Source organism: Passer domesticus, chromosome 18 (genome assembly GCF_036417665.1).
Source record: "Passer domesticus isolate bPasDom1 chromosome 18, bPasDom1.hap1, whole genome shotgun sequence".
NCBI lineage: Eukaryota > Metazoa > Chordata > Aves > Passeriformes > Passeridae > Passer > Passer domesticus.
The window spans coordinates 8,681,314-8,705,947 of NC_087491.1; the positions used below are offsets into that span (position 1 = coordinate 8,681,314).

Genomic DNA, 24,634 nt, shown 5'->3' on the forward strand with positions numbered 1-24,634 from the left:
TTTTCTTGAATCTCTTGCTATTTAAGCAACCAAGGTTTTGTGAAGGCTTCCAAGTGGATGTAGCAAGAAAGGCTAGGCTTTAAAATCTGCCTAAAGAACAGCCTTGCTGTCTTCTGAACAGCCCAGCCAAAGGAAAAATCACTGAGCCAGGATGAGTAGAAGCAGTAGACTTGTTTTGCTCTTATGCACAAGGAAAAACTGAAGTCACAGCCGATGAAGTGCCTCCAAAATACTTGCACTATCAGGACAACTGGTGTTTGGGTTTTGTTGCAAGCAAAGCTCAGTGCTCAGGCCAGCTGAAAGCAATTCACTTCTCATTGGAAGAATAGTTTCTTCCTTTTAATCAGCTCTGTTTTAAATGATTTCCATTTTTAGTGCCTTAAATAGTCATTTTGGTTTGTCCTTCAGGCAGCCAGCATTTTCTCATGAAGAATGGAGTGGGTCTGCAGCCTTTAAAAGGACAAACAATAGCCTGGCAAACAAACACGTCCATGGCATCTTGTTTTCATACAGAGCCTGCAACTCCCATGGGTTGCAAAGGAATAAAAATCAACAGCCTCTACCTGATCCAGCAGCTAGAAGAAGCAGTAAGTAACACAATTATTACAAGTAACCCAATTTGGAATACAGGCCAAGATTCCTGGGTTTTCATACTATTTTTCCACTCCCAGTATTTCATACTCTATTTCAGCTTAGACAGGTGAGAGACTCCAGCTTCCTCTCTCATCAGAATACCTCTTTCTTCTTACAAAGCATCTCTATTGATATTCGGTCTTAAATAAGAGGGGGAAAAATCTTTTATATTTGAGACCCAATGTCCCTTTGTTCTGCTTGAGGTCTGGCTTTCAAAACATTTCCTTATATTTGGATAACACAGCCTCATACGTGGGATTACAGAGAGCTGCCAGACCTACTCATGTCTTCTTTCCTACCTCTCAAATATGACAGCTCAACTCTATTGATGTTCTTGCTGACTGGGTTTTGGGTCCTAAGGCCCTGCTCACTTAGTTGCAGGCTTGAATTTCCCTGTAGCTGTCTCAGATAAGCTAATGAAGTCAGTGCAGGCATGAGGCACTCTTGATTTAGACACAGCTGAATTTGAAATGATTTTCATGCTCCAGGGCATAAACAGCTCCTACCTCATGGAATTATAAAGCATATTTTCCCCTGGACAGGTTATTCCACAGCTGACCATTGAGTGTTTCTCCTGCAGCAGCTGATATTGGCTGCTGCCTGAGACAGATGGAAAACTGGAAGGACTATGACCTGACCCACTAAGGTAAATGTGTACTTTGTGGTGCTTCTGGATGGGGAACAGAGAAGGATCACTTTGCTTTTTCTAAGTGTGTTGTGGAGTTTTGTGAATGACTGCGAGGGCAGTAAGGCCCTGTCCTGTGGTGCAGGCTGCCGTTTACAGCGGAACAAAGTGATAGCAGAATGGCACAGGAGCATTGAGCCTGTAAATCACCCTGCTTGGTGCGAGGCAGGGGCAGGGATTGATGGATGCAGACCAAATTTTTGTAGAAGCTGCAGAATATAATAGAAATTCTATTATTTCTAGGAGGCCTTATACCAGAAGATATTTCTGTAGATGTATATCCTATACAAGGGCTCTAAGTCCTCTGTAATGGATATTTTGTGTTTGGCAGATTTCTCATGAGTGGAAGGATGAAGCACAAAGAAGGATTTCTGCTCTCACTTGTAATTAGTCCTGCAAGGAGGAAGCAGAACACTCCTGAGCTTGGCTGTTTTGTCCAGGGGATAATTTGGTAAGGACTCTGGAACAGGTGAAAAATCAGAGTGGGTGAGCTGTTTTTCCAGAATGGATCCTGCACAGAGCTATGCACTGAATTTCACGCAGATGAAACTTTTTCTTGTCTCTGCCCAAACTGCTTCTCATTGTTGACACTCCTCCCTCACAGTCTGTTGTGGGTCTAATCCCACCAGCTCTCACTTTACACCAGTTGCTTTAATTTATACTCAGGCTGGTGAGAGGTGGTGCAGGTCTTTTAAAGAGCACCAGAAGGAACTCCTCACCTCATGCCAGGGTCTGATCCACGTGTGTCCCCATGGACCACGTGTAGTTGACCTGGATGTAGAGGAGCCACACTCTCCCCTGTGGTGGCAGAGACAAGCTATGTCCTCTGACTATCCAGACTGTGCCCAGCTTTGAACAGTGAGGGGGTGGAAAATCCAGCCCTAATACAGTCCTGAGCCAGGCTTGCAGAATTCCAGAGCTGGCTCTGGCACACTGCTGGGCACAGGTGGAAAGCCAGGAGCTCATGGGCAGTGCAGTGTACACACCTGGTAATGAACGTACAATTGTCTTTCATTTGTTTACTTTGGCCTTTTGATCACCACAACAGTTTGCATTAATTTTTTCTTTAATTGCTGCATCTATTCCCTTGGCCTTGGATCGTTGCCTTGGAGATGCACAGGAGACCTTCAGAGAACTGCTTATTACAGCAGCAGGTGTGGATAGTGCTGACCTGGACAAACCTCAGTGAGTCACCTGCTGATGGTGGGGCTTGTAGGTGTCTGCATGACTCACTGAAAGTGAGGGGATCCCACATTCCTCATCCCCCAAAGGGAAATGGTAATCCCTTTGGGTGGCTTCCTCTGGACCTGTAGCTGCTCCCGTGGAGGACACTGGGGTTTGCATGGGCAGGAAGCAGGTTAGAGGAGCTGTTTGTGTGTGTGTGTACTTGTCTGACCAATGGAGAAAGAAAAAAATAAGTGAACCAGACTAATGCTCCAGCTGCCATTGAGCTGATGAGAGCAGGAGTTTGGGAATGTTGGGAAGGAGGGTTTGGGCTCCTGTAGGGAGAGAAGTGGAGGGCATTGTCCTCTGTCTCTGGACAGGCAAAAATCTTCTAGAGGGATGACACACCAAAGGGGCAGGAGTGCTGTAATACTTTGATATGCAGAAAAGCACAACCAGGTGATGGTTTTCAGCAGTGCTGTGCATCTCTTGGTAGCTCAGTGCCTGGCAACTTCAATAGCAGTGCAGATCAACTGTAGGAACATCCCATATGGCCCAGAAAGCTGTTCATGCATTTCTTCCCTCTGCATTACTCTTGATGACCGTTTGAGATCAGACAGAGCTCTCATGAGCAGTGATCCGGCTGCTCGGCCTTACGCTGTTCCTGTAACATGGAGAGAGGTGGGAACTGTTCCTCCTGAGGCATTGCCTGCTCTGGGAAATGTGCTGCAAAATTCCTCTGAAGCCACCTTCCCTTCATGGGCAAGGGCATATGGGGTGACAGCATATGACTGGCGACCCATGAATAAGCTAAATAGTGCATTTGCATGAGACCAGCAATTGCCCAGGTGCTTGTCCCATATATAAATATATATGTGTGTGTGTGTACACAATTTTTCTGAACTGCTGGACAGTCCCTAAGAAATAAATGGATGTGTGTACCTGCAGTTTGGCCTTCTGTCACCAAATGTCACACTGACAGACACCTGTGTGTCTGACAGGGAAGGAGAATTAGCAAGAGGCTGCTCTGTCCTTGGGTGCAAGGAGACCGCATCTCCAAAGCTATAAAAGATCCACTGGGCAGAGGAAGTGCAATTTGCAGTAACTTTTACAACACTCTCTTTAGTGCCAATTTCTTGCCAGTGCTGCTGCTGCTGCTCAGGTTGTGTTGACCTGAAGCTCTTTTTGTCTGAAGCAGGGACTGTGTTTGCTGGTGAGGCTGTTGGTATTTTATGGCTCTGTAGAGTGTTTTGGGAGAGGAGTGACTGCCTTGCTCTACTGCATTCATTTCCATCATCCTTGATGACAGAACAAATTAAAAGATATTTCTGGACTGATGTCCTTCCAAGGGGCAGCTCCTCCAGGATGCCTTTGAACCTGCTGCCCATGAAACCATGGGGGAACAGCAGGCAGCCCTCAGTGGTGTTTTCTGGTCCCTTTCAGGCTGGACAGGAATCCTCATGGTCCTGTCATCACCCCACGTCCCTGTCATTGCCCTACGGCTCTGGGGTCATAAAAATGTGAGGGAAAAATTTCCAGTACCCCCTCGGAGACATCGTCCCTGGCACAGAGGGTTCAGGCTGGGGTGGTTGTAGCAATGAACCCTGCAATGACAACCCTCGCCTCATGAGAGGGATGCTCCAGTCCCCCAATCCTCCTGTTGCCATCCTCTGGACACACACCAGCAGCTCGGTGTCCCTCTGAGGGGAACTCACAGAATCACACATTAACTGAGGTTGGAAGGGACCTCTGGAGATCAGTGCAGGGTCACCTGGAGCAGGTGACACAGGAATGTGCTCAGGTGGGTTTGGAATGTTTCTGGAGAGGGAAACTCCATGCTCTCCCTGGGTAGCTGTTCCAGAGCTCTGCCACCCTCCACCTAAAGAAATTCTCTCTTATGAGGGGAAACTTTCTCTCTTTATGAGGGGAAACTCATAAAGAACTTCCCCTCTCTTTATGAGGGGAAACTTTCTGTGGTTTAGTTTATGGCCATTGCTCCTCATCCTGTCCCCGAGCACCACTGAAGAGAGTCCGGCACCGGGGAGACACTGACATGGATTGCTGAGATCCCTTCTCCAGACTGACCCGGCCCAGCTCCCGCAGTGTCTCCTCACCGGAGAGCTGCTGCAGCCCCAAATCCCCTGTGTGCCCCCACAGGAGCCTCTCCAGCCGCTCCCTGTCCCCCTGAGGGAGCTCCCCCTCAGCGCCGCCCCCGCGCTGCCGGCGGCGCCCTGCAGGCGGCGCTGCGCGGCGGGGCCGGGCCGGCACGGGAGGAGGGGGAGGAGGAGGAGGCAGCGAGTGCCCGGATCGGCCGCAGCCGCCGCCGCCGCCCCGCGCAATCCGCCGCCATCCGCCGCGCCCCGCGCCCATCGCCCCTCCGCACCCGGCTCCGCAGGCACCCCCGGCTCCCCGCCACCACCACAGGTGGGTATCGGGGGCCGGCGGCGGCGGCGGCCGCGGATATTCGGGGCGGTGAGTGGGGCCGGGGGGGAGGAGGAAGGGGAGGGAGAGGGAAGGTGGGACGAGGCAGCGCTAAAATGGAGCCGGAGCCAGCGGCTGCGGCACCCCGCGGCCTCCCGGCTCGGGCGGGTCCCCCGGGCGGGTTGGGGGGAGACTCAGCCGGGTTTCTCGCTGCTGTAGCCGCCGGTGTTTATTGTGCGAGCCGCCCCCCTTCTCCCTGCGGGGACGGGGCCGCCGCGGGGCCTGGCCGGGCCCATCCCCGGTGGCGCTGGCGGGGCCGCCCGGGCTCGGGGCCCCTTGTCCGGGCTCCGGCCCCCGGGCCGAGCCGCCCCCGCCCCGCTGCGCTCCCCGGCGGCCGCAGCCGGGGCGGGGGGCTCCCCGCCGCAAAGGCAGGTTGTTATTTTTTCGTCGTCTGGAGTGTGACACAAAGATATTTTTGTCGCGCCGTGTGTGTGTGTCTCAGCAAAACAAGGGGGGGGTGGCATCCAGAAGGCTCGGCCGGTTTGTTATTGTGCGGGAGCTACAAAAGGGCCGCTGAGGCCGAAATGCGGCTGGGGCGGGGGGGAGCGACGATGGAGTTTGTGCGCTGGGCGAGCTCGTTTGGTAGGTTTGGAAAGATGTTTTAGGGCCTTTTTTTTTTTTTTAATTTTTTTTTTTTGTTCAAGAAGGAGTTTCTAATTTCTGTGTGGGAGCAGCTGTGGTGCAAGCTGGGGAAACCCTAATGCGGGTCCTGGGACACGTGCTGAACATCTTCTCCGGGGGGTGATTTTAGGTGTGTTGGTTGTGAATTTAGGATTTTTTTTTCTTTACAAAACCCCCCCGAATCTCCAAATTCAAAGCTGACGTAAGGGGTTTGAATGAGCTGGAAATTGTGGGGTTTGTTAGGAAAGTTGTTTTGTTTGGTTTCTGTGTTCTGGATGTGCAAAGGGTATGATACATATTGAGTATCTACTCATCAGATAAATGTTCATATATTGATGTTACTGGTGTTTGGGGTGATACGGTACAATAAACATAAACGTTTAGGGATTTAGTAGTTTTGTTTCTTTCTAGGAACAGGTATAAAGTGTAAGCACATTGCGGTGTCTGCATCATCTCTTGGGGGAAAGGCATCCCCCCCATTCTAGCACTGAATCCAGGTTTACAGTGGGAGTTTTGGTTTTGTTAAGCCTTGTCTTACAGATTCACTTGACGCCTCCACTGGAATGGGCTCTTCCATGATGGATACGTAGCTGCTCCCTGTCTTGGAGAGCCCAAGTTTGGATAATCAACTCCTGATGAGTAGGTTTATCAGATATAAACTGGCCAGGACATTACTTTTGTACTTGCCTTTTCCATGTTCAGTAAAATTAGTGCTCTGAGCCAGAGACTGGGAGTAAAGTCACCTGGAAGAGGTAGGGAAGGTAAGGCCATATTCTGAGAGTGGAATTTAAAGAGAGGATGGAAAGTGATGTTTTCAGGCTGATTTCTGACTGAAAATATTAAATACTTACATGCATTTTTCAGTCCCAGTGAAGCATTGTAAATGAGCCTAGGTTTTATCAGGAGCTCATCTGTGGTCCATGAGATCTTTGTGGGCTCATCGTGGGTGATGCTCTTTCTTCTGGGTCTCTGGCTTAAGAAGTTTTTCCTAGTTAGCAGAATATTTTGGAGTTACAATAAGCAACACATCTCCCATAATTTTTTTCTTGTAAAAATTTAAAAGTTTAGGTAAAAATCATACTCAGAAAAATTGCAGATACTGTTTGGAGTTGCTGCTTTGTTGTTTTTTGCAAGCCAGTGTGAGTACATCTGCTGTTAGCTGTATTTTGATTTTGTGCTTAATTTGTTGAGTGCCTTGAGTTCAAGTTGATTCTTTTTTTTTTTTTTTTTGTTCATTAGTCTGGTATGCTTTTCTGCATGGCTGAGTAAACTAGGTATCACACATTTGAGGATACTTTCAGCAGTCTTCACTGTTAAGAAAACAAATTTTTACATGATTTGACAGATACCTTTCTTAAAAAAAAAAAAAAAGAGAAACTAAACCACGTGTTTGGTATGGGTTTCCAAATTTGTCATTATATAGTGCCTTGGTGCCTTATTTTTTCTAAATGCGGAGATTTTTTTCTTTGGTCTCACAGTGCATTTTTTGGATGCACTCTGAGCTCTTTTTCTTTTTTCTGTGTGTGCATGAGAGCTTAAAAGGGCAGCTCAGCCAGCTGGCTGAAACTGGGAAAGTGAGTAAATAGTCCATAAAGATGCTGGAGGGGATATGCAGGGTTTAAAAGTATTTTTATTTCAATAAGTGAGTAATATTCCTAAATATTTTGTATTTAAATTATTTCCCTTTATAGTGACATCTTAATAAAGCCTTTTAATAAAGCCTGACTTCAAAGGCTGATTTATTTGAGCAACCTGAAGGTAGTGGTGGCATTAGAGGCTGTGTTTGTGTGACTGCCTGGGCCATGGCACGGGACAGACCATGCTCAGTGCCCGTGTGTGGCCTCGTCCTGCTGGGGTCACACCTGAGGTGTGGCTGAGGAGAACGAGGACCCCGAGCTCTGCTCTGCAGGTGTGAGATGATCCAGGTCAGAATTACCTGCTGTGCAAGAGTGCTTCTTGCTCAAGGCCTTCATTGTGCTTACCTGGGTAATTGAAAGTGTTTAAGAGCAAGCCAGGCTGGGTGTAAGTGTTGTTGAAAATAATAGTAAACCTTTTGGTTTTGTTTTTTTTTTTTTTTTTCATTTATGATGGTAGTCTACAAAGAGATTTTGCTCTTGTGGCATTTTCACTTTAAACTGTGTATTTTCATGTTGGAGGAATAAAAGCAGTATGAGCAGGAGAAACTTAGTGATGCAGGATGGTAACTTTAGGAGAGGGTTTATTCCAAGAGCTGGACCTCTCTGGTTCCCCGTTTCTTTTTACTACATTCCTCATTTATTCTGCAACTTGGCACTGAGCTGTTGTCTCAGTATCAGGCTTTGCTCCTAAGCTGATCCTGCCTTGTTAAGTGGGTTTTGTTTTTCATGTGTCACTGACTCATTCTCCTAATAGGTCGATAATTTCACAGCTCCTTATCACTAATTTTTCATTTGGAGCAGAAGAAATAGAACGGTGGTTCTGTCAGGTACCAGACAAGGAGGTGAGAGCACAGAGAACAGGTAAAGGCTGGGAAGCTGCAGCTCTCTCCATCACACAACAGCCTTTTCTAACTTCTGACATTGACTTGGTTCCTAAAGGGAAAACACCCTTGGAAGGTGGGTTTTGCACACATCTGGATTGGTTAAAAGAGTTTTTCCTTCCCCCAAAATGATGAAATGGGGCTAGAACAGGACATTGCATTATATCCAGCTTCACTGAAGCATAGCTTGGGCTCATGTTCTACTAGTAAGTTGTACTAGAATTCAGGATGTTCCCTGCATGCACGTGTGCTTCTTGTGCAAAAGTAACAGAGCAGTTGGAGCTTCTGAGCTGTTTATTTCAGAGCAAGGCTATTCAGATATTGATGTGTATAACTGTTTAATCCTGATATGTTTTTTTATCTGGGAGCATTTGGACAATAACTGAAGTGGACTGGAGGCTGCTTTAGTGGTCCTGTGCTGTTCTGTAATTGCCTGTGGCGCTGGTTGATTGTGAAGCTGCTTGTGCTGTGGGGTGTATGGGGACAGAAGGTGTAAAAAGGTGTATATGCAGCTCTGCAGGGGGGTTATTTAACTTGCAGCCAAAGTGCAATGTCTGTGGTTTGATTCCAGCGCTTAAATTTTCAGGAGAGTGTTAGTAGGCTGGAAGGGGTGGAAGTGAGGGGTGAGCTCACTGGTCCATCTTTAGGAGACTGCAGGTATTAATTTGGGGGGACTGATGAAAAGTCATACCCTGGGTCAAAGGGAAGAGATAATGACCATGTTTGAAATGGGCAGCTGAGCCAGGTGTGAAGAAATACGGGAAAAATGACTGTGAAGAAAAATGGGAAGAGGATTTGCTAACCCTCTAGGATCTGGCCAAGATGCCCACTCTGTTGGACTGTAGTGTCTCAGGTGTCTGCCAGGCTTCAATTAGCTGTTGGGGTGGGTAGCACCTAAGAGGAGTAAACTACCGAGTCTTTGCAGTTAACAGCCTAACTGAAGAGTTTTGGTGGAGGAATCCTTCCCAGGTAGCCATTGAAACATTTAGACGGGAATTGTAGCGATGGTATTCCAAGGAGTGAATAGAGACAGATTTGAAGAGCTTGCACTGGGACTTTCCCTCCCCCAGGCACTTAATGTGTGGGAATATAGTGATTTTTTTGGAAGAGTTCTTTTGCTGGGTGAGTTCTTCAGCTCTTCCTACCTGCATGTGGGCTGGGAGGCTGCACAAAAGCCTCGAGTGATCTTGTTCAGAGTTGGGAGTGGGCTGTGAAGCAGGCAGGGGAGTAGGGACATGTTCAAGAGGTGCTCCTTCTTTGGCTACAATAATAACTATGGTTTTATCTTTTATTGAAATAACCAAGCTTCAAGAACCGTCATTCAGAACCAGATTGATGTGCTCTTGAGTGTTGTTATGGTGTTAATGTTCTGCATCTGAGCTGAGTGTTGCCTCTAATGATGCCTGTGATCCTGTTGTAGTGTAAGCAGTGTATGGGGTTGTTCATTTAGGAGGTGTTTGCAGCATTCCCCATCTCGGCGTGCAAGGACCTGCTCCTCCCAGAACTTCTCTGGAGCAGGGCTTCATGCTGCTGCTGGCCCCACAGCGTCAGGCAGGCAGAGTGATTCAGAGGGTGCTTTTCAGCCCCAGAAAGTGGGAGATGAAGGCTCTATTTCTTGCTCTGCCACTTAGCATAGCAGCAGAGTTCTGTGGTGTCGTTTTCCTATCTGGAAAATAGAAGTGGTGACGCTTACACACCTTGTCAGTTATGCACTGCAAATATCTATGAAAGCATCTGTGAAATGTTTTCACTTCCTGTCTGGCTCGGAGTAGTCCAGATGTCCTGGGCATAGTCCGAGTTGCTTTGCTCTCCGGAAAACCTAAAGATGTCTGAAGCTTCTTTCTTCAGAGTCCTGAGTCACAACACATATTAGGTGCTTTCTTACCACTTTGTACCTGTGTCCCTTTCCCATCACGTTTCTCTTAACATCCTTGGCGCTCATTTGTGGTGCAAATGGCTTCCATGAATGGGCTTCCTGTAAGGAGAATTGCTGTGCAATGCTGCATTGCCCTAGTGCTGTTCAGATTGGGAAACCTGGAGGAAGACTTCCTTGGAAGCTTCAGCCTCTGCAGTGTTTATGAGCTGCAGGATTGTCCGGACTGCTTGTCATCTTATTAATGGCTTGAACCAGCTGCATCAGTCTTGGTGCCTGTGGGAATTGGGAGAAATCTGATAGAGCTATTCAGCTCTTGCCAGGGCAGCTTTGTACCCTGCAGCACGTACCTGCCAGGGGAGCTCCCAGCAGTGCCTGGGGGAGGAACAAGGCCGGAAGGATCTGCTCAGCAGGGATGTAAAGGAACCTCTCCCTTCCTTGTGCATTGAGGGATTGACATTTGCTGCCTGCTGATCAGTAGCATTGGGTTTTCTCTCTTCATAAAGAAAACCTTCTGTGCATAACCTGAGTGGGAGCTCAGGCCCTGAAGTCAGCAGACCACCTGAGAGAGTGGAGAGGTGTTGCCAAAGTCCAGATTTTGTTGTGTGGCTCATCAGGCGGAGGGTAAACATCCACATCCCCATTCCAGTGTGATCCTTCCTGAGACTGCAGAGAAAACAGAGCAGCTTACTCAACAGCTGATGGTATTTGTGTGGAAAGAGCTGTTTCTGTTCCTGAAAAAAGGACTGTTAACCCAAAGGACTGCCCGCTTTGCTCTGATTTCATCTCTTGGAGCTGTGACATCTCTGCTTTTCTCTCTGCTTGCTTGCAATAAAATTTATGTTCACTGCTGAGAGATTGAGTAAGTTGCTGAGCTTGGGTCCTGGTGATGGATTTGTGAAATGTTTGACAGAGGAGCATTCTCCAGTGGCCAGTGGTGGCCTTGGATGGGTAGTGCTCTCCAAGATAAGCTACTGGCAGCACAGGTATTTCAGCTATGCTGCTCTTGCTGTGTCTCACCTGGTTATATGGGTGTCATGGCTGTGATGACTTTTAAAAGTCTGTGTAGGCAGAAGTATCAGGACTAAGGGACTTTCACAACCTTTACATGCAGTGGTGTTTATTTGTAGTGAGGGAAGAGTCTTTGCTTCCACCTGTCAGACCTAAGGTGTTGTGCAGTGCCTGAGAACAATTTGTGCTTGTGTGGGTGCGTCCTGCCCTTGCAGGCTCCTCGGGAGCAGTAGGCAGGATTGGGTGCACTTTCTGTGCCAGTGGACAGCTTTTTGCACTGGAAAGGGAGTGTTCTGGGCATGGCAGGGGCTGCTGCAGTGCATTTCCTCCTCGTTTGACATTTTCTCTGGGGTCTTGGTGCACAGGTTTGGGTGGCTGAAGCAGGCTGAAGAGTTCTGGGACTTCTTGCTGTCTGCAATCTTAGTTGAGCACACTGTTCCTCTGACTTGGACTGATAGTGCCAGTCCTGTTACCCATCAGGAGATCCCCACCAGCTACTCACAGTCTGTTATTGTTGCTCAGGTATCTAAATGCCCAGTTTACCTTACAGTTCAGCTGAATGTTGCCAGGAGCTTTCTGAACAAGTTTTGCCAGCAGAGCATTACGCCAGGTATTTTTTTTTGTATTTGGATTTAAATTGCTTGCTCGTGATCAGCCTCCCTGTTTTGGTGTTGAGAGAACAGGGTGTTGTGTCTGTGTGTTCCCCCTGGACACTGAGATCTCAGCAGGGCAGAGTGGAAGGCAGAATCTGTGTTGGAGGCTGGGGGTCGTGTGTTTTAACTCTGACCCTTGGTTGTAGGGGAGTCAGAGGAAAAGTACAACTGTTAAGGGTACAGGTTTGCACTTGAATGTGAGCCTTCTTGGGCAGAGGCAGCTTGTGGAGATCACGAGGTTGCTTCTCTTTCCTCTTGTACCAGAGAGGCATCTGGATCTGTTGAGGCCACAGGTGATCCTTGTTGAACTGAGCTGTTTGTCCTCCCTGGGTTTTGCCTCTGAAATATGTAACAGCAAAGAAATAAGCTCTTTTACTTCTGTTTATGCTGAGCCTTGTCTCCTTTAACATCTTCCAGGCCCGGATGAGAGGTTAAGGAGTGTAATGTTGGTAGCTGGTGCCTCCAGGTTGTTCCACATGAGACACCTTCCTGCTTCCCTGCAGGTTATGAAAGCCCTGCAGCACTTCCTCTTGGGTGGGAGATAAGGTTATACCTTCCTGACAAGCTGGCACCAGTGTGTCAGTTCCTTCTCTACAGCATGGTGGGGCAGATGGGTGAAACTGGCTGTTTCTTTGGTGAGCTGTTGTAAACAGACACTCCTTTCAAGGAAAGAATTACCTGCACACCTTGGGTCTTCTGTTGCTTGAAAAAGAGGGGGAGTTTCATGAGCACAGGATCTCATAAGTACTTGCTGTGGGCTGTGGACCAGCCTTCTGACTGGGCTTTTTTTTGCTCTGTACCATAGTCTTGCATACTCAGGATGAACTATTTCTTTGTCTGCATCCTCAATTACTGGAGGTCAGGGCTCCTTTCCAGGGTGTGGTATTGTCTGTCCAGCTCTCACAGAAAGGACCACAGGACTCATTAATGTTTTTGTGTAAATACAATTGAGCTATTCTCCAGACTCCAGTCTGCTTTATCTATTTTACAGTAAGTTACAATTCCAGCCTCTCTGGCTGCCTTTGCCTTGCCTGCCTTCCCAGCACTGGAAAAGCTGTTTAGCAGAGAGGTGAAGCTTCTGTATTTTAAGGCCAAACCTGACATTGCAAAGACTTGTTTTCTGTAGAATGTGCAGTGAGTCACTGACAGTAGTTGTGATTCCCAACCTGTTGGCCCATTCAGAAGAGGGGGCAGCAGGTGAGTTTGGTGAAGGCAGAACTGAGAAAATGAGGTCAGGTCATCAGACAGGACATGCCCTTTCTGTCTCCCTTCCCTTTTGTCAGGTTTTACCACTGTCTGTAGAGCTCCACAATGTGGAGTTAATGACAGATCTACTGTCCAGAAGACTCTGCCTCTCTTCATATTCCTGCTCCATGTTTCAAATCCTGGGAGGCTTGACTTTGAGGTCTGAGGATGGGGCTGGACAGCAGGCAAGTCCTCTGGCAGACAGCTTCCAGCAGTATTGCTTGGCTAACAGCATACCTCTGCAACAAATCATGGCAGATACTATCCTGGTCTCCCATTTCCTGAGCCAAGGTTCGTGGGAGATGGAGAGAAGCTGGAGTTGTGCAGGATTAAAAGAACTGGTATCACCAAATATGCTCATTGAGCTGAGCAAGGAGGGTCCCTCTTGTGAATCAGGAGCTCAGTGATGGAGGTTTGTTATCTCTTCTCTGCACTGCAGACTCCTGACTTGCTTCTCCCTGTCTGGCAGGATTTGGTGCAGTTTTCTGGCACTATGTTTGGTGTTACATCCAGATCTTGGCAGGGCCTTTTTCAGGTGTACCAGCAAATCTTGGCATCTCCCTCTAGAAGTGATGCAGTAGAATGAGAGCAAGAAGGTTTTTTTTGTGCCTTAGACTCTTGCTACAGCCTCTGCCTGCTGCACAGCTCTTCTGCATTGATCCCATTGACTTTGTACTTGGATGCTGATATTCTCCTGTTGCTCCCTGCCTTACTAAGCAATCTCTGCTGGGAACTGAGTGCTCATCTGGTCCCTTCCTTGGGCCATGGTCCCTGCATGGCCCAAACAGGGCTTCTGCAGGATATAAGTGCATCTGACAGCAAGTCCTGGGCAGGTGATGACAGTGTCTCACCAGAGCCCTCCCAAGGGCAGCCAGTGGTGACTTTCATTGCTGAGGCAGGTGGTGAGTGTTTCACAAATAGGTGGTTCTTGGTGGAACATGTTCCAGAGGTAGTGGTATCTCTGTGTTGACAGATAAATGTTCAGCCATGGAAATAGAAGTAAAATTGACCTGTGTGTGTATTTAAAGAAGAGTGAACATCATTAATCTCCTGTAAAACTATACTGTGTTTTTTAAAAGGTTTCACATTGCTGGTAACATTAGGAACCACAATGTATTTCAGTTTAACCTAATTCCAGACACTTCTCTCTTCTGAAAGTACTGTTTAGCTTTTTCAACCTGTGAATTTCTGAACAATTTGTATAAAATTACATCAGAAATTTTCCTGCTTGTGGAGAAAAACCTTTTCCCCGTTAATCTCCTTTCTGTTGCTTTTTGTGTTGGTGACTGCTGCTGTGAAGTGAGCAAGGAGTGAAGATCTGCAGTAGTCAGGACTGTGCTCGGTGTAGAGCTCAGTGGTGTGTGAGTAGCTGAAATTATTCTTTTTAGTATGTGTGTTACCTTTCATAAATCTGTTTGCCCTGCTCAGCTAAGGCTGGCTGACTTCCAGATACTCAAGCTCCATTGAAGTCTTGTGAATAAAACAGCAGCAGCCCAGCCTCCTGCATACATAGATTTGCAAAGAGCTTTGCAGACAATCCTGTTTGTCAGGAGTCCCTCTGTTTGGCTGGGTTTTCAGCTCAGGAGTTTCCAGTTGTTACCAGTGCCAGTAACTCAAGGTTTTCATGTTTTTTGCAGGACAGACTGTAGCTCCAAGACTTGCATGCTTGTAAGTCTAAGGTCTCAAAGACATTAAAATGTCACTGTTGCTTTCTGGATTAGAATTTACCCCTTTAAAGGCAGTTAGACAGGGTCAATACTCAAAAATTGCATCCAGGGTAGTATGATGTGAACATGACTATGCCTGGACACTGGAGCTCTCTGCCTAAGTGCTTCAGTGCAGTTATTTGTATCCTGGGATCTCTAATGGAACTGGTCATACTGCAGTGTTTTGTGATTGCTCAGACACTCAGTGTTTCGCTGTCTGGTGCTGTCCCTGAATATAGCAGGAGAATGAGAAGAGCTATCCTCCATGCTGAAACTGATAGCAAGCCTTCCCCCACAGACCTCTGTAAACCCAGAGAGAAACCTTGCAGAAATGCTGGTGATTGATTTTTTATGATTTCTCTGTAACAGGGGATATTGCTTTCTTCAGGGTCAGCTGTTGGGCACGGGAGCCCTGAGCACAGGTCAGAGGCTCTGCCGAGGCTGTCAGTTTTCACTTGTCAGCATCAGCATGTGCCTTCTAGTTCCAGCTCTGATAATAATGAGCATGCAGGCTGGCAGTTCAGTTCTACATGAACCACGATTTTTATCAGAAATGGCTTTGCTCTTCAAAACTAGAAGGCCTTTATGATCCTTACCTGGATTCCCTGTGTGATGGGAAGATAGTACAGTGTTGTGCCAGCCTTGGGAGGCTCTGTGGCCTCTTTGAAGTGCTGTGGGTGAACTGGGTGCTGAGTGATCTCCCTGGCTGATAACACCCTTGGAGTAGCTGGGATCTGCAGGAGGGGCAAGGCAGCAAGGTCCTGCCAGTCCAACAGCTCTGACCCAGCTCATGCTGCTGCAGCCTCTTTGCACAGTGACTGTGGAAATTGCTTCACCTCTCCATGGTCTCGTTTTCCCCTTTGGAGCACTCACATGTCACAGAAACAAAGCTGTGCTTCGAGTCTTCAGAGCATTGAAGGAGTTGAAAGTAAATTCCATTTATCCAGACAGCAGTTTTGTCTGTCCCAAAACGTTTCACAAGGGGCTTTATCCTGACATGTCCCCAGCTTCTCTGTTGTGATGAAGTGGTTGTTTATTCTTCCTGTATCCTTTTAATGATAGAAGATGTAATCAAGAGGCAACTGAGACCTGGTTACATAACTGTTGTCAGGGTTTCTCTTTGGCAGCATTGCCCTGTGTGCTGTTTGCACACTGACTTTCAGGAACTCATGGCTTTTCTGTTAACAGGTAACTCCTGAATCTGATCTGGGTAGGTGGTTTGTTGTTGTTGGGTTATTTTTAAACACTTCTAATTTTGTCTGCTTTGAGCTTTCTAAACTTCAGAGTAGATTTTACTGCTTTTATTGTGAGGTTGGTACAGGGTTGACATGGTGTGGATAGGCCCTGAGCCAGGCTCCCTCTGCAAGGCTCAATATACCTGTAAAGGCAGGTGGTTGTGCTCTTGCCAGCACAGCACCCTCTGCTCTTTGTTCTGCTCTGGGGCTCCCCACAGCTCTGCCCCTTCAAAAAGCTCATTGTTCTCAGTCCAACTTGTGCTTTCCTGCCAAGTGTATGCTAATCAGTGTGTTTTCTCCCTCTCTTTTATGTCTGTCCTACTAATAAAATACAGTGCAAATGGGCAAGTGAGGGAGTAGCTGTTGTTTTCTTTGGCACATCTGAGCAAAGATGAACCAGACTGGAGCCAAAGATCTGTTTGCTACTCTGCAGGAAGAGGTGCCTCAAGACTGCCAGCCAGCCCTTTTGCCTCCACAAAACCTTCATACTGCAGCCCTGTGTGGTGGTCCAGCAGAAATGCTGTGAGGGGCTTCTTGGGAACCCTGATGTTTTTCCTGAGCATCCTGTGGATGCTGCTGTTGAGTGACAGAAAACACTTTTCCTTCTCTCCTTAAACACCTAGCACAGTCCGTGGCTTCTTGCTCCTGACAGACGTGGTTTAAATCCTGCAGTGCAAGAACAAATGCTGTGTAATGCCAGGCTTATTGGTCAGACACCTGCCCCATGGGCTTTACTGGGCCAGTTGCAGTTGGCACTGCATTCCCAGCCTGGCTCTGTCCAGCATGTTCACAGTCTGTGCTTTAATTTGTACATAATGTGTGATGGACTAATCCTCTTACCTGCAAATCGTATTTGTAAGGCACTGCTGATGGGAATTGTAGCCTTTGGTCAGATACAGTTTGTTTCAGAAAGAGTGATTGCTGTCTGTGTTGGAAAAGGCTTTCAGCTGGGTGAGTTTCAGAAAGTGTGAGGTGTGGGAAGATCAGAGATATGTGTATGTGTGTATATATACACATGCACATGTATATAGTGTTTTGTTACTCCCAACACAGAGTTGAAACCCTAGAATGGTTTCATTTTACCCTAACAGATGGTGAAATGAAACTGCCAGCAGTTTTGGGCTTGAAGTAGAGGCTTTACAACAAGAAATCTGGAAATCTAAATTATGTGAGAAAAGGTTACATGAAGCTCCTAGATTTGAGAAAATTTAGAACAGAATGATGCTTTTAAAAAAATGTAAGATAGGTCCATTGAAAGTAAGCAAAGTGTCTTTTCTGACATAAAAGTTTGATGTACAGTGTGAGCACTGCATGTTTCAACTTTATCCCAGGCTCTAAGAGCCAAAAAGTCAAAGTAAGGAGACTGCCTGCATGATGGGTGTTACAGCAAAGATCAGATTGAAAAATTAACAAACCACATCCGTTACGGAAAGTGTATTTCAAGCTAAAAATTAAGTTCAAGATGCCAGCAACAGAGGAATACAATTTTTTGGTAATGTGTTTGGAGAACTCATAGTAGAACAGCTGAATTCACAGGCTCAAGAATCTGAATCTGTTACAGTTGAGCAGGTTTTTTCTGACTCCATAACTCTCTTTCATGGCCAGCCGATGAGAAAAGGGGATTTGGAGAAATAGTTCTGTTGTCTTCCAGTAATACTGTCAAAGCATTAATTGCTGGTATAACTGTGGCCAGTGTGGAACCACAATCTAAACATTACAAACCCAGTGCTTCAGGGGAAATGCAATGATAAATTCCAGTGTGGTATAAGATACAATGATACCGTGCTTTTCTGGCATTTATGTTAAGGAATCCTTGTGTTTAGCTGTTTATTGTCAGCCTTACTCTTTTAATGCAAGGACTTGTTGACCCCCTCTCTTGTGTTCTCATACTTAAAGAGTATTCTCACTTCCTTCAGCACTGGAGTGGCAGAAAAAAAAGAAGCAATGAGAATTGTATTCCTGCAGTTCTTTTCATTCAGTTTGTGAATCTTAAAGCCCAAAAGCTTCTTGTGACTAAAGAGGAGGAAGTTAAAACTTGTATCGTGGTGTGTGCTCACTTGTATGTTCAGTTCTTGCTGTGGGGTGTGTTCTGTGTTTTGCTGGTTGAACAGTCCATTTGATGGGGTTTTCCTGGTTCTCTTCCATTAAAAGGCAGATCGGGAGCGGCGCAGAGAAATTTCCTTACTAGATGACATTTCATCGCAATGTCCGATCGTTTGGGGCAAATAACCAAGGGAAAGGATGGGAAAAGCAAGTACTCGACTCTCAGCCTGTTTGATAAGTATAAAGGAAAGTCAATAGAAGCTATCAGAACTACAGGTAAGAAACACCTCCAGAAGGCTCCTTTTGATGTCTACACTGGTGTTGTTGCAGAGCTTGTTCATGTTGTTCAGTCTGTGGGACACAGCTGGGTTGCACTGTTGGTGCAGGTGTCAAAGCCTGTGTTTCATTAAGATCTAGAGGAAAATATCCATGGCTTTTTTATTGTGGAGACATAGAGGAATTACACAGGACAGATGGGGGCTCTTGGCCCTTTCATTTAGCCTTCTGCAGAGTGGGCAGGTAGCAAACTTGAGTGGAGGCCTTGCCACGGCCTTAGGCTGTGCCAGGGCAGGGCACCTGAGCTGACTGAAGTGCCTTAAGCTGATCAGACCTTGTGTGAGGTGAGAGTCAAGGGCTGAAGGCCACTGGGAAAGAACCTGAGTTGGTTTTGCAATGGGAATATGACCAAAAGTAGATAGTGGGTTAAAAAAATGACCTTGCCTGGACTGGCCCTGGATTTGGTGTGAGAGTAGAAAACAAAAAATAAAATACATTGTTAATAAATGTGGTCTGGTGTGTAGAGCTGGAAGATTGAGACCTCAGGATTCCCAGGTTAGATCACCTGTTTGTCTGCTAAAAGGTAGACTTGGGTGGCCATTTCCCCAAGCTGTAAAAAGGTGCTGCTGCTTCTCCTTGGTGAAAGGAAAGAGCTACCTGTGCAAATCTTCCTAAAAGACTCTGTGAGCACTTTGTTGGGGAGAAGGATTTTTCTCCCTCCCACTGTAGGAGCTGTTTGCCAGCTGCTACAACAGAGTGCTGCATCTGTGGTCCTGTGGGAAACAACCTGTGTGTTGACATAGCAGCAGCACTTCTGCTGGGGCTGTGCCCAGCCACAGCTTCCTAATTAAGGTTACTTATCTAGCAGGATACAGCCCTCTGACCTGCTGCTGTTCCTTTCTCACCAGTTATTCCTAGACATGGCTTACAGAGTCTTGGGAAAGTTGCTGCTGCCCGGCGCATGCCACCTCCTGCAAATTTGCCTAGCTTGAAGTCTGAGAACAAAGGAAACGACCCCAACATCATTATAGTACCCAAGGACGGTACAGGATGGGCAAACAAGCAGGATCAGCCAGACCAAAAGAGGTGGGTAGAGTGAATCTGTGGTGAGTTTTGTCAGGCAGGCAGCAGTGGTTGTGCACTGCTGTGCATGGTGTCAGACCTTACAGGGTTCAGTTCTCTGTTGTCCATGCCAACGTAGAGCCATTGTTTTGGCTCCATCTTTTAGCAACTGCCATATTGCCAGGAGTTGTTTTCCTGCCTTCCTTCCCTTTGGTCTCACCTCTGCTGTCTCTGCTCAGTTCCAGTGCGACGGCTGCACAGCTGCAGGAGTCGCTGCCGCAGCAGGGTTTGCAGAAATCTGTCTCCAATTTACAGAAGCCGACACAGTCAATCAGTCAGGAGGTAGGTGCCAGCAGTCTCTGAATGCCACCCTGTTTCCCCTCTCCCCAGGCAGCCTGAGGACTTTAATTGCCTGTGTTGCCTTGCACTTAAGAAAAAGCTCCTGTATAATCAGTTATTGTGGAAGTGACTCTCTTGAGTTCAAGCTGCTGTGCACCAGGAGGTTGTGCTGCAGTTACAGAAGTAAAATACACAGAACTATATTTCTCAGATGTGTGCAGTAGAGTCTAGTGGCAGTCTAGGAAAAAATGGCTGGAATGTGGGATGGCTGGTTAGCACTTCTAAGTTTTGGTTGTAATTCAGACATTGCTTGGTGACAGCAGATCCAGCTCTTGCTTCCAGTCTGATGAGACTTGATAGGAAGAGATCTGATCATGTGGGAGAAGTAGCCAGTGGTAGGACCTGAAAAAGCTACTGGCAACTAAGAAGGTGTCCCAGAGAGTGCAAGGACCTGACCCCCCTATGTGTTGTAGATTTCACACTTCTGGTTTTAAAAGAATTCCTAGCCCTTGAGCTTCAGGGAAATCAGGACAGAAGTTATGTTTTGAAGAGAAGAGTGGTTAATGCATGAGAAAGTAGGGTAGCCTTCAAGCTGAGGTATAGCATGGAACAAATCTGGAAGATTAAGGAGATCATTTGGGAAAATGCAGCGGAACACAAGGAAAGCTTGATGGGAGTACAAGTTGAGGAAATAGTTGGTGAAAATGAGCAGAGGAGACATTAGGGCAGAGCAGAGGATTTTTACTGTAGCATTGTAATGTGCTGGAGTGGGGAACAGCTGACTCTAGTCCCAGCTTGAAGCTGTGGTATCTGGGTGATCTGCAGGCCTGAACCATAGCAGGTGCCAGCCAGGACATGAGAAACAGTCATGAATCTTAACTGATCCATGTTGGGGTTTCTTTTTGCTTTGTTTTGTTTTCAGAGTACAAATTCAGTGCCAGGTGGACCAAAGTCATGGGCACAGCTGAATGGAAAGCCAGCAGGACAAGAAGGTGGTGAGTATGATAAACAGCCTGATTTTCCCAGACATTCATGAGATGGGATGAGCTCCATTTCTTCCAGCCCTCCCTGTCAGCCTGGTGCAGAATGGGAGTGAGACCTTCTGAGTCCTGCTTCAGTCTGTGTGCTGTGTTGGCTGGAATGATGCAGCTGAATCAGTTCAGGGCTGCCAGTGCAAGACATGGCTTGAGCAGAATATGTCTCATGGCCACATTCAACCAAAGCAAGTCATGCTCTTGGGATGCAGCAGGGACTTCTGGGAGGGAAGTCTCTCTGAAGGAGAAAGGATACATTTTCCCCCATCATGAGCATCTTCAGTCAGCCCAGAGCAGTGTGTAACAAAGGTGCAATAAACACTGTGAAATAGGGGGGAGATTGATTTAGAAGAGAAGAAAGGGACATTGGAGAGGGGAAATCTCGGTATCCCCATGGGCGGTAGCAAGGGGATCTTCACCTAACTGGGTAGTCAGAAGTGAGGCTGGAATGCTCCTGTATCTGTGAGCCAGGGGAATTGCAGTGGCAGTGGGTGGAAGTGGCAGTGGAGCTGCTGCAGGGTGCACTCGCCTACACATTGGCTGAGGCCTTGCTATTAAGTCTCCCTGAGTAACTGTGCTGCTAATGGCTTCTGCTTGACTGAGAATCCTGAAGCAGTGTTAACGTGAATTGGGAGTTTAGTTGTGTTCAGATGCATCCATTTCCACACAGGAGGTGGTTTCCAGCTGCACTGAGTAGTGCCATTAAAACCATAGTGAGAATAACAGCTCAGTTCCACTGGTCTAATGTGAACAGACCTGGGACCATTCACTTGTCAAGTGAAATTGCAGGGATATTTAAAAGAAATGAGACAGCTGCTGATTGTAGAAACAGAGGGGACAAATTTATCCTAAATTAAATGAGGCCCTTAATGAGAGGGTGTTTCTCAAAGGCTAAATGTTAAAGCAGAAACTTCTATTGTCTGAGGCTGGTGGCCAGTGCAGAGACTGTCATGTTTGGTTAATTGGTACTTTTTTGACTCTTTCTGTGTACACCTCCTGTACAGTCATTTTGAAGTCTGATCATCTAACAATGTTCTTAAAGGATTTTTTGAAAACTCATTCTAGGTCACACTTAACATAGAGTTCTCAACCCAAGAAAACAGTTGCCTATGTGGCTAAGAGCAGCTTAATTAGAAGGTAATTGAATCACAGAAGCATCAGAAATCTGTCTGAAAGGATTTCTTAGGCCATCCCATGCTTGCACCTCTTCTCTAGTGGCACTGAACAATTGCTTTTCCTTCTTAGCAATTCAGGTATTACAGACAAAGAGGAGAATCTCTTGCTTTTTGCTCTTTTTAAGTCTTAGAGCTCTAAAATCTCTTTTTTCATCTGTCTAAAATTTAAGGTGTTTCGTGCAGCTGTTGCAGAGTCTTCCCTGCAAATTCCACATGGGAGGTCTTGTGCAGTGTGCAAGTTCCAGAAAACTGGGAAAAAATTGAAATTACTTAAGCCAGTCTGTTTTGATTCTTCAGGGCAAGGGAGGAGAAAGATAGATGAGACTCTTGTCAAGTCTTCAGTACTCATGGCTGATACTCCTAATGTAATTCTGAAATATCATTTTAAGAGAGCTTTAGCCAAGTAACACTAAGAAACAATTCTCAAAAAAGCAATTCTTTTAATGTGTAATAGTACAATAATGCTTGTAATTTCCTTTTATTCAGTGTTATCTTGCCAACAGATTTAGGAGAATTGCTGTGTTTCGTGTTCCAGTCACTGGCAGATCTTTAGAATTGACAGAGAACTGTTGTTCTGGAGTGACTGATGACTCAGCAAGACAATTTGCCAGGGACTAGAAATGAGCCTGGCCTGGTCTGTCTGGTGATCTGCATCATGAAAATGCTGCAGCAGGGAGGAGAGCACAGCACATCTGTCCTTACCTGTGGTGTTTCACTGATACATCGACAGAAATTTTAACAATAGACTTCCCTGGCAGAGTGAGGTCTGAGCAAAACGAGTCTGAATAGAGATGTCAAACACTTGATAGCAGGGTATCATTTATGAGTGATCTTGCAGAATTTATATCTCTGCCTCTGTCTGAATTCTGTACTTCACAAAAATAATTGGAAGCTGAGAAAGTTCACTGACTTCGTTGAATGTGAGACTTTAAATAAAGATCCCGAGTGTGGGAGTGCTGGGTGAGGACATGTGTTGTTGTGTTGGTGACAATGTCTGAGAGTGTTGGGGATGTGAAGTGAGGTGCTGGTACGATAGTAATTTGGGTTTAAATGTGCCAGAGGCCCAGATTCCCAGGAAACACATTTCCAGGCTGATCTCATAAGGGGTTGAAGCAGTGGAAAGATCTTCTCTGAGTCCCACACTTATTTGTCTGACAGGTTCAAGGGCCTCAAGCCGACTGTTATCCTTCTCTCCCGAGGAATTTCCGACGCTGAAAGCAGCTGGAGAGCAGGACAAGGTTGGCAAAGAAAAGGGCGCCTTAGATCCGTCGTATGGGCCAGGACCAAGCCTCCGCCCCCAGAGTGAGTGCAGGGTTGTGTCTGTCTGCCTTATCCCAGCCCATAACCCCACTGGCCCTGTTGTGGGCAGGGGGTGCCAGTTCACTGTAGTACCAAGAACTTCATCCTTGCATTTCCTTTTATCTTTTTATGATCTTACATGTGTCTGGCTGCTTAGCTGGTGATCACAGATTGGCATGCAGTGCTGATGTTCTGTGGTCCAGACAGCCAAGTATGGACTGTCATCTACTACACTGTTTTATAAAAATTGCTGTGTGATGTTGCAAAGCAGGCTCCTTCCCAGGCTGGGGGAGCCACAGTGAAATCAGTGTGTGGTGTAATGTGGCTTCTCTTTCACTGTTTCTGCATCTAATTGGCCTTAATTCTTCAGGGTAAGGACTGTGGAGATGGGGAGCACTCTGGTAGGAGTTCAGGTTTATTGGCAAATAAGGACACCACTGGTGCAGCAATTACTTAGTAGTAACAGCTGATGCTGCTCCTCTCTTAAGAAAATAAACACAGTTGGAAATTCTTCTTGGTCCTTGATATTTTTCTACAACCTTAGGGTAATTAGGTCTTGACCAGAGTACTTGAGGTTTCGAGACTTTCTGGCAGAGTGGCTGCCTGCATTTACAAATATTAACATAATTATGACCTCCTTTCCAGATGTCACCAGTTGGAGGGAGGGCGGTGGGAGGAACGTCACCTCTGCCACATCTCTGACCGCCTCCCCTGCTGAGCTGGGCAGCAAAACCTCCAGCACTGGAGACGGGGCCCCCTCCTCAGCGAGCGCCGGCGATGCCAAGGAGCCGTCTCTGCGCCCAGCTCAGCCCGCCCGCAAAGGGGCCTCGCAGTTCATGGGCAACGTCTACCAGCCACCCACCTACCATGACATGCTGCCTGCTTTTGTGAGTGACCCTTTCTGCGTGTCTTTGTGGCGACCTTCATTCTTAAGAGAAGGGGGGAGTTGAAGGCAGGTGGGATGTGTTTTCTGGACTCTCAGTTGGCTGCTAGGGTTTGCTCAGGGATCCTTCTCTTGACATGTTTTTAGTTTGTGTAGCACAGCCTTGCTCAGTGTGAAGAGAACTTGTCTCTTTCCCTCTGGAGCTGGAGAAGGAGCCATTAGCACGTGGCCTGTTGGGCAGCCAGATGTGAAATGTTTGTTTCCCCTTTGTGTGGGTGCAGCTACCATGCACATGTTGTAACCTAATCTGGGTAAACCTTCCTGTGGCAAGGAGAAAAACCAGGCTGTTGTGCTTTGCCTCGTTCCAGATGTGTCCACAGCAGCCGTCTGAGACCCCTGCGTCGCTGGACCGAGGGTCTTTCCCCGTTCCTCAGCTTCGGCTTGAGCCCCGGGTACCTTTCAGACAATTCCAGATGAATGACCAGGATGGGTAAGGCTGCCATCACTTTCCTACTTGAGAGGCAGGTTCAGGGTGTGACATGAACCTTAAACTAGGCAAGAATTTGGGGCAGGGATCAAGCTGCATGCGTGAAGCTGCAGGCACCAAAGGTGAACCCTGTTTTTACCCAAAGCAGCAGTGCTTTTCTCCAGCTACAACAGCAGCTGAAGTGTTGCAAGATTATGGGCATTGTGTGTCT

General features: G+C 47.0%; 1 protein-coding gene across 7 annotated transcripts in view; it reads left to right on the plus strand.

The window, feature by feature from the left end:
* The first annotated feature begins 4,749 nt into the window (after nt 1-4,749).
* PRRC2B (proline rich coiled-coil 2B) overlaps nt 4,750-24,634 on the plus strand; it is a 46,096-nt gene continuing 26,211 nt past the window's right edge. For 3 of the 7 annotated variants that reach the window (XM_064393570.1, XM_064393577.1, XM_064393576.1), the window contains exons 1-8: nt 4,750-4,906; nt 17,977-18,144; nt 19,053-19,230; nt 19,446-19,548; nt 20,468-20,540; nt 22,913-23,056; nt 23,699-23,940; nt 24,305-24,426. In XM_064393570.1, the coding sequence (XP_064249640.1) occupies nt 18,030-18,144; nt 19,053-19,230; nt 19,446-19,548; nt 20,468-20,540; nt 22,913-23,056; nt 23,699-23,940; nt 24,305-24,426 (977 nt within the window). In that variant the 5' untranslated portion in view covers nt 4,750-4,906; nt 17,977-18,029. Of the gene's footprint in view, nt 4,955-9,036; nt 9,072-17,976; nt 18,145-19,052; nt 19,231-19,445; nt 19,549-20,467; nt 20,541-22,912; nt 23,057-23,698; nt 23,941-24,304; nt 24,427-24,634 lie in introns of those variants that run through there. The other 4 variants (XM_064393574.1, XM_064393571.1, XM_064393572.1 and 1 more) reach the window with 4 other exon arrangements.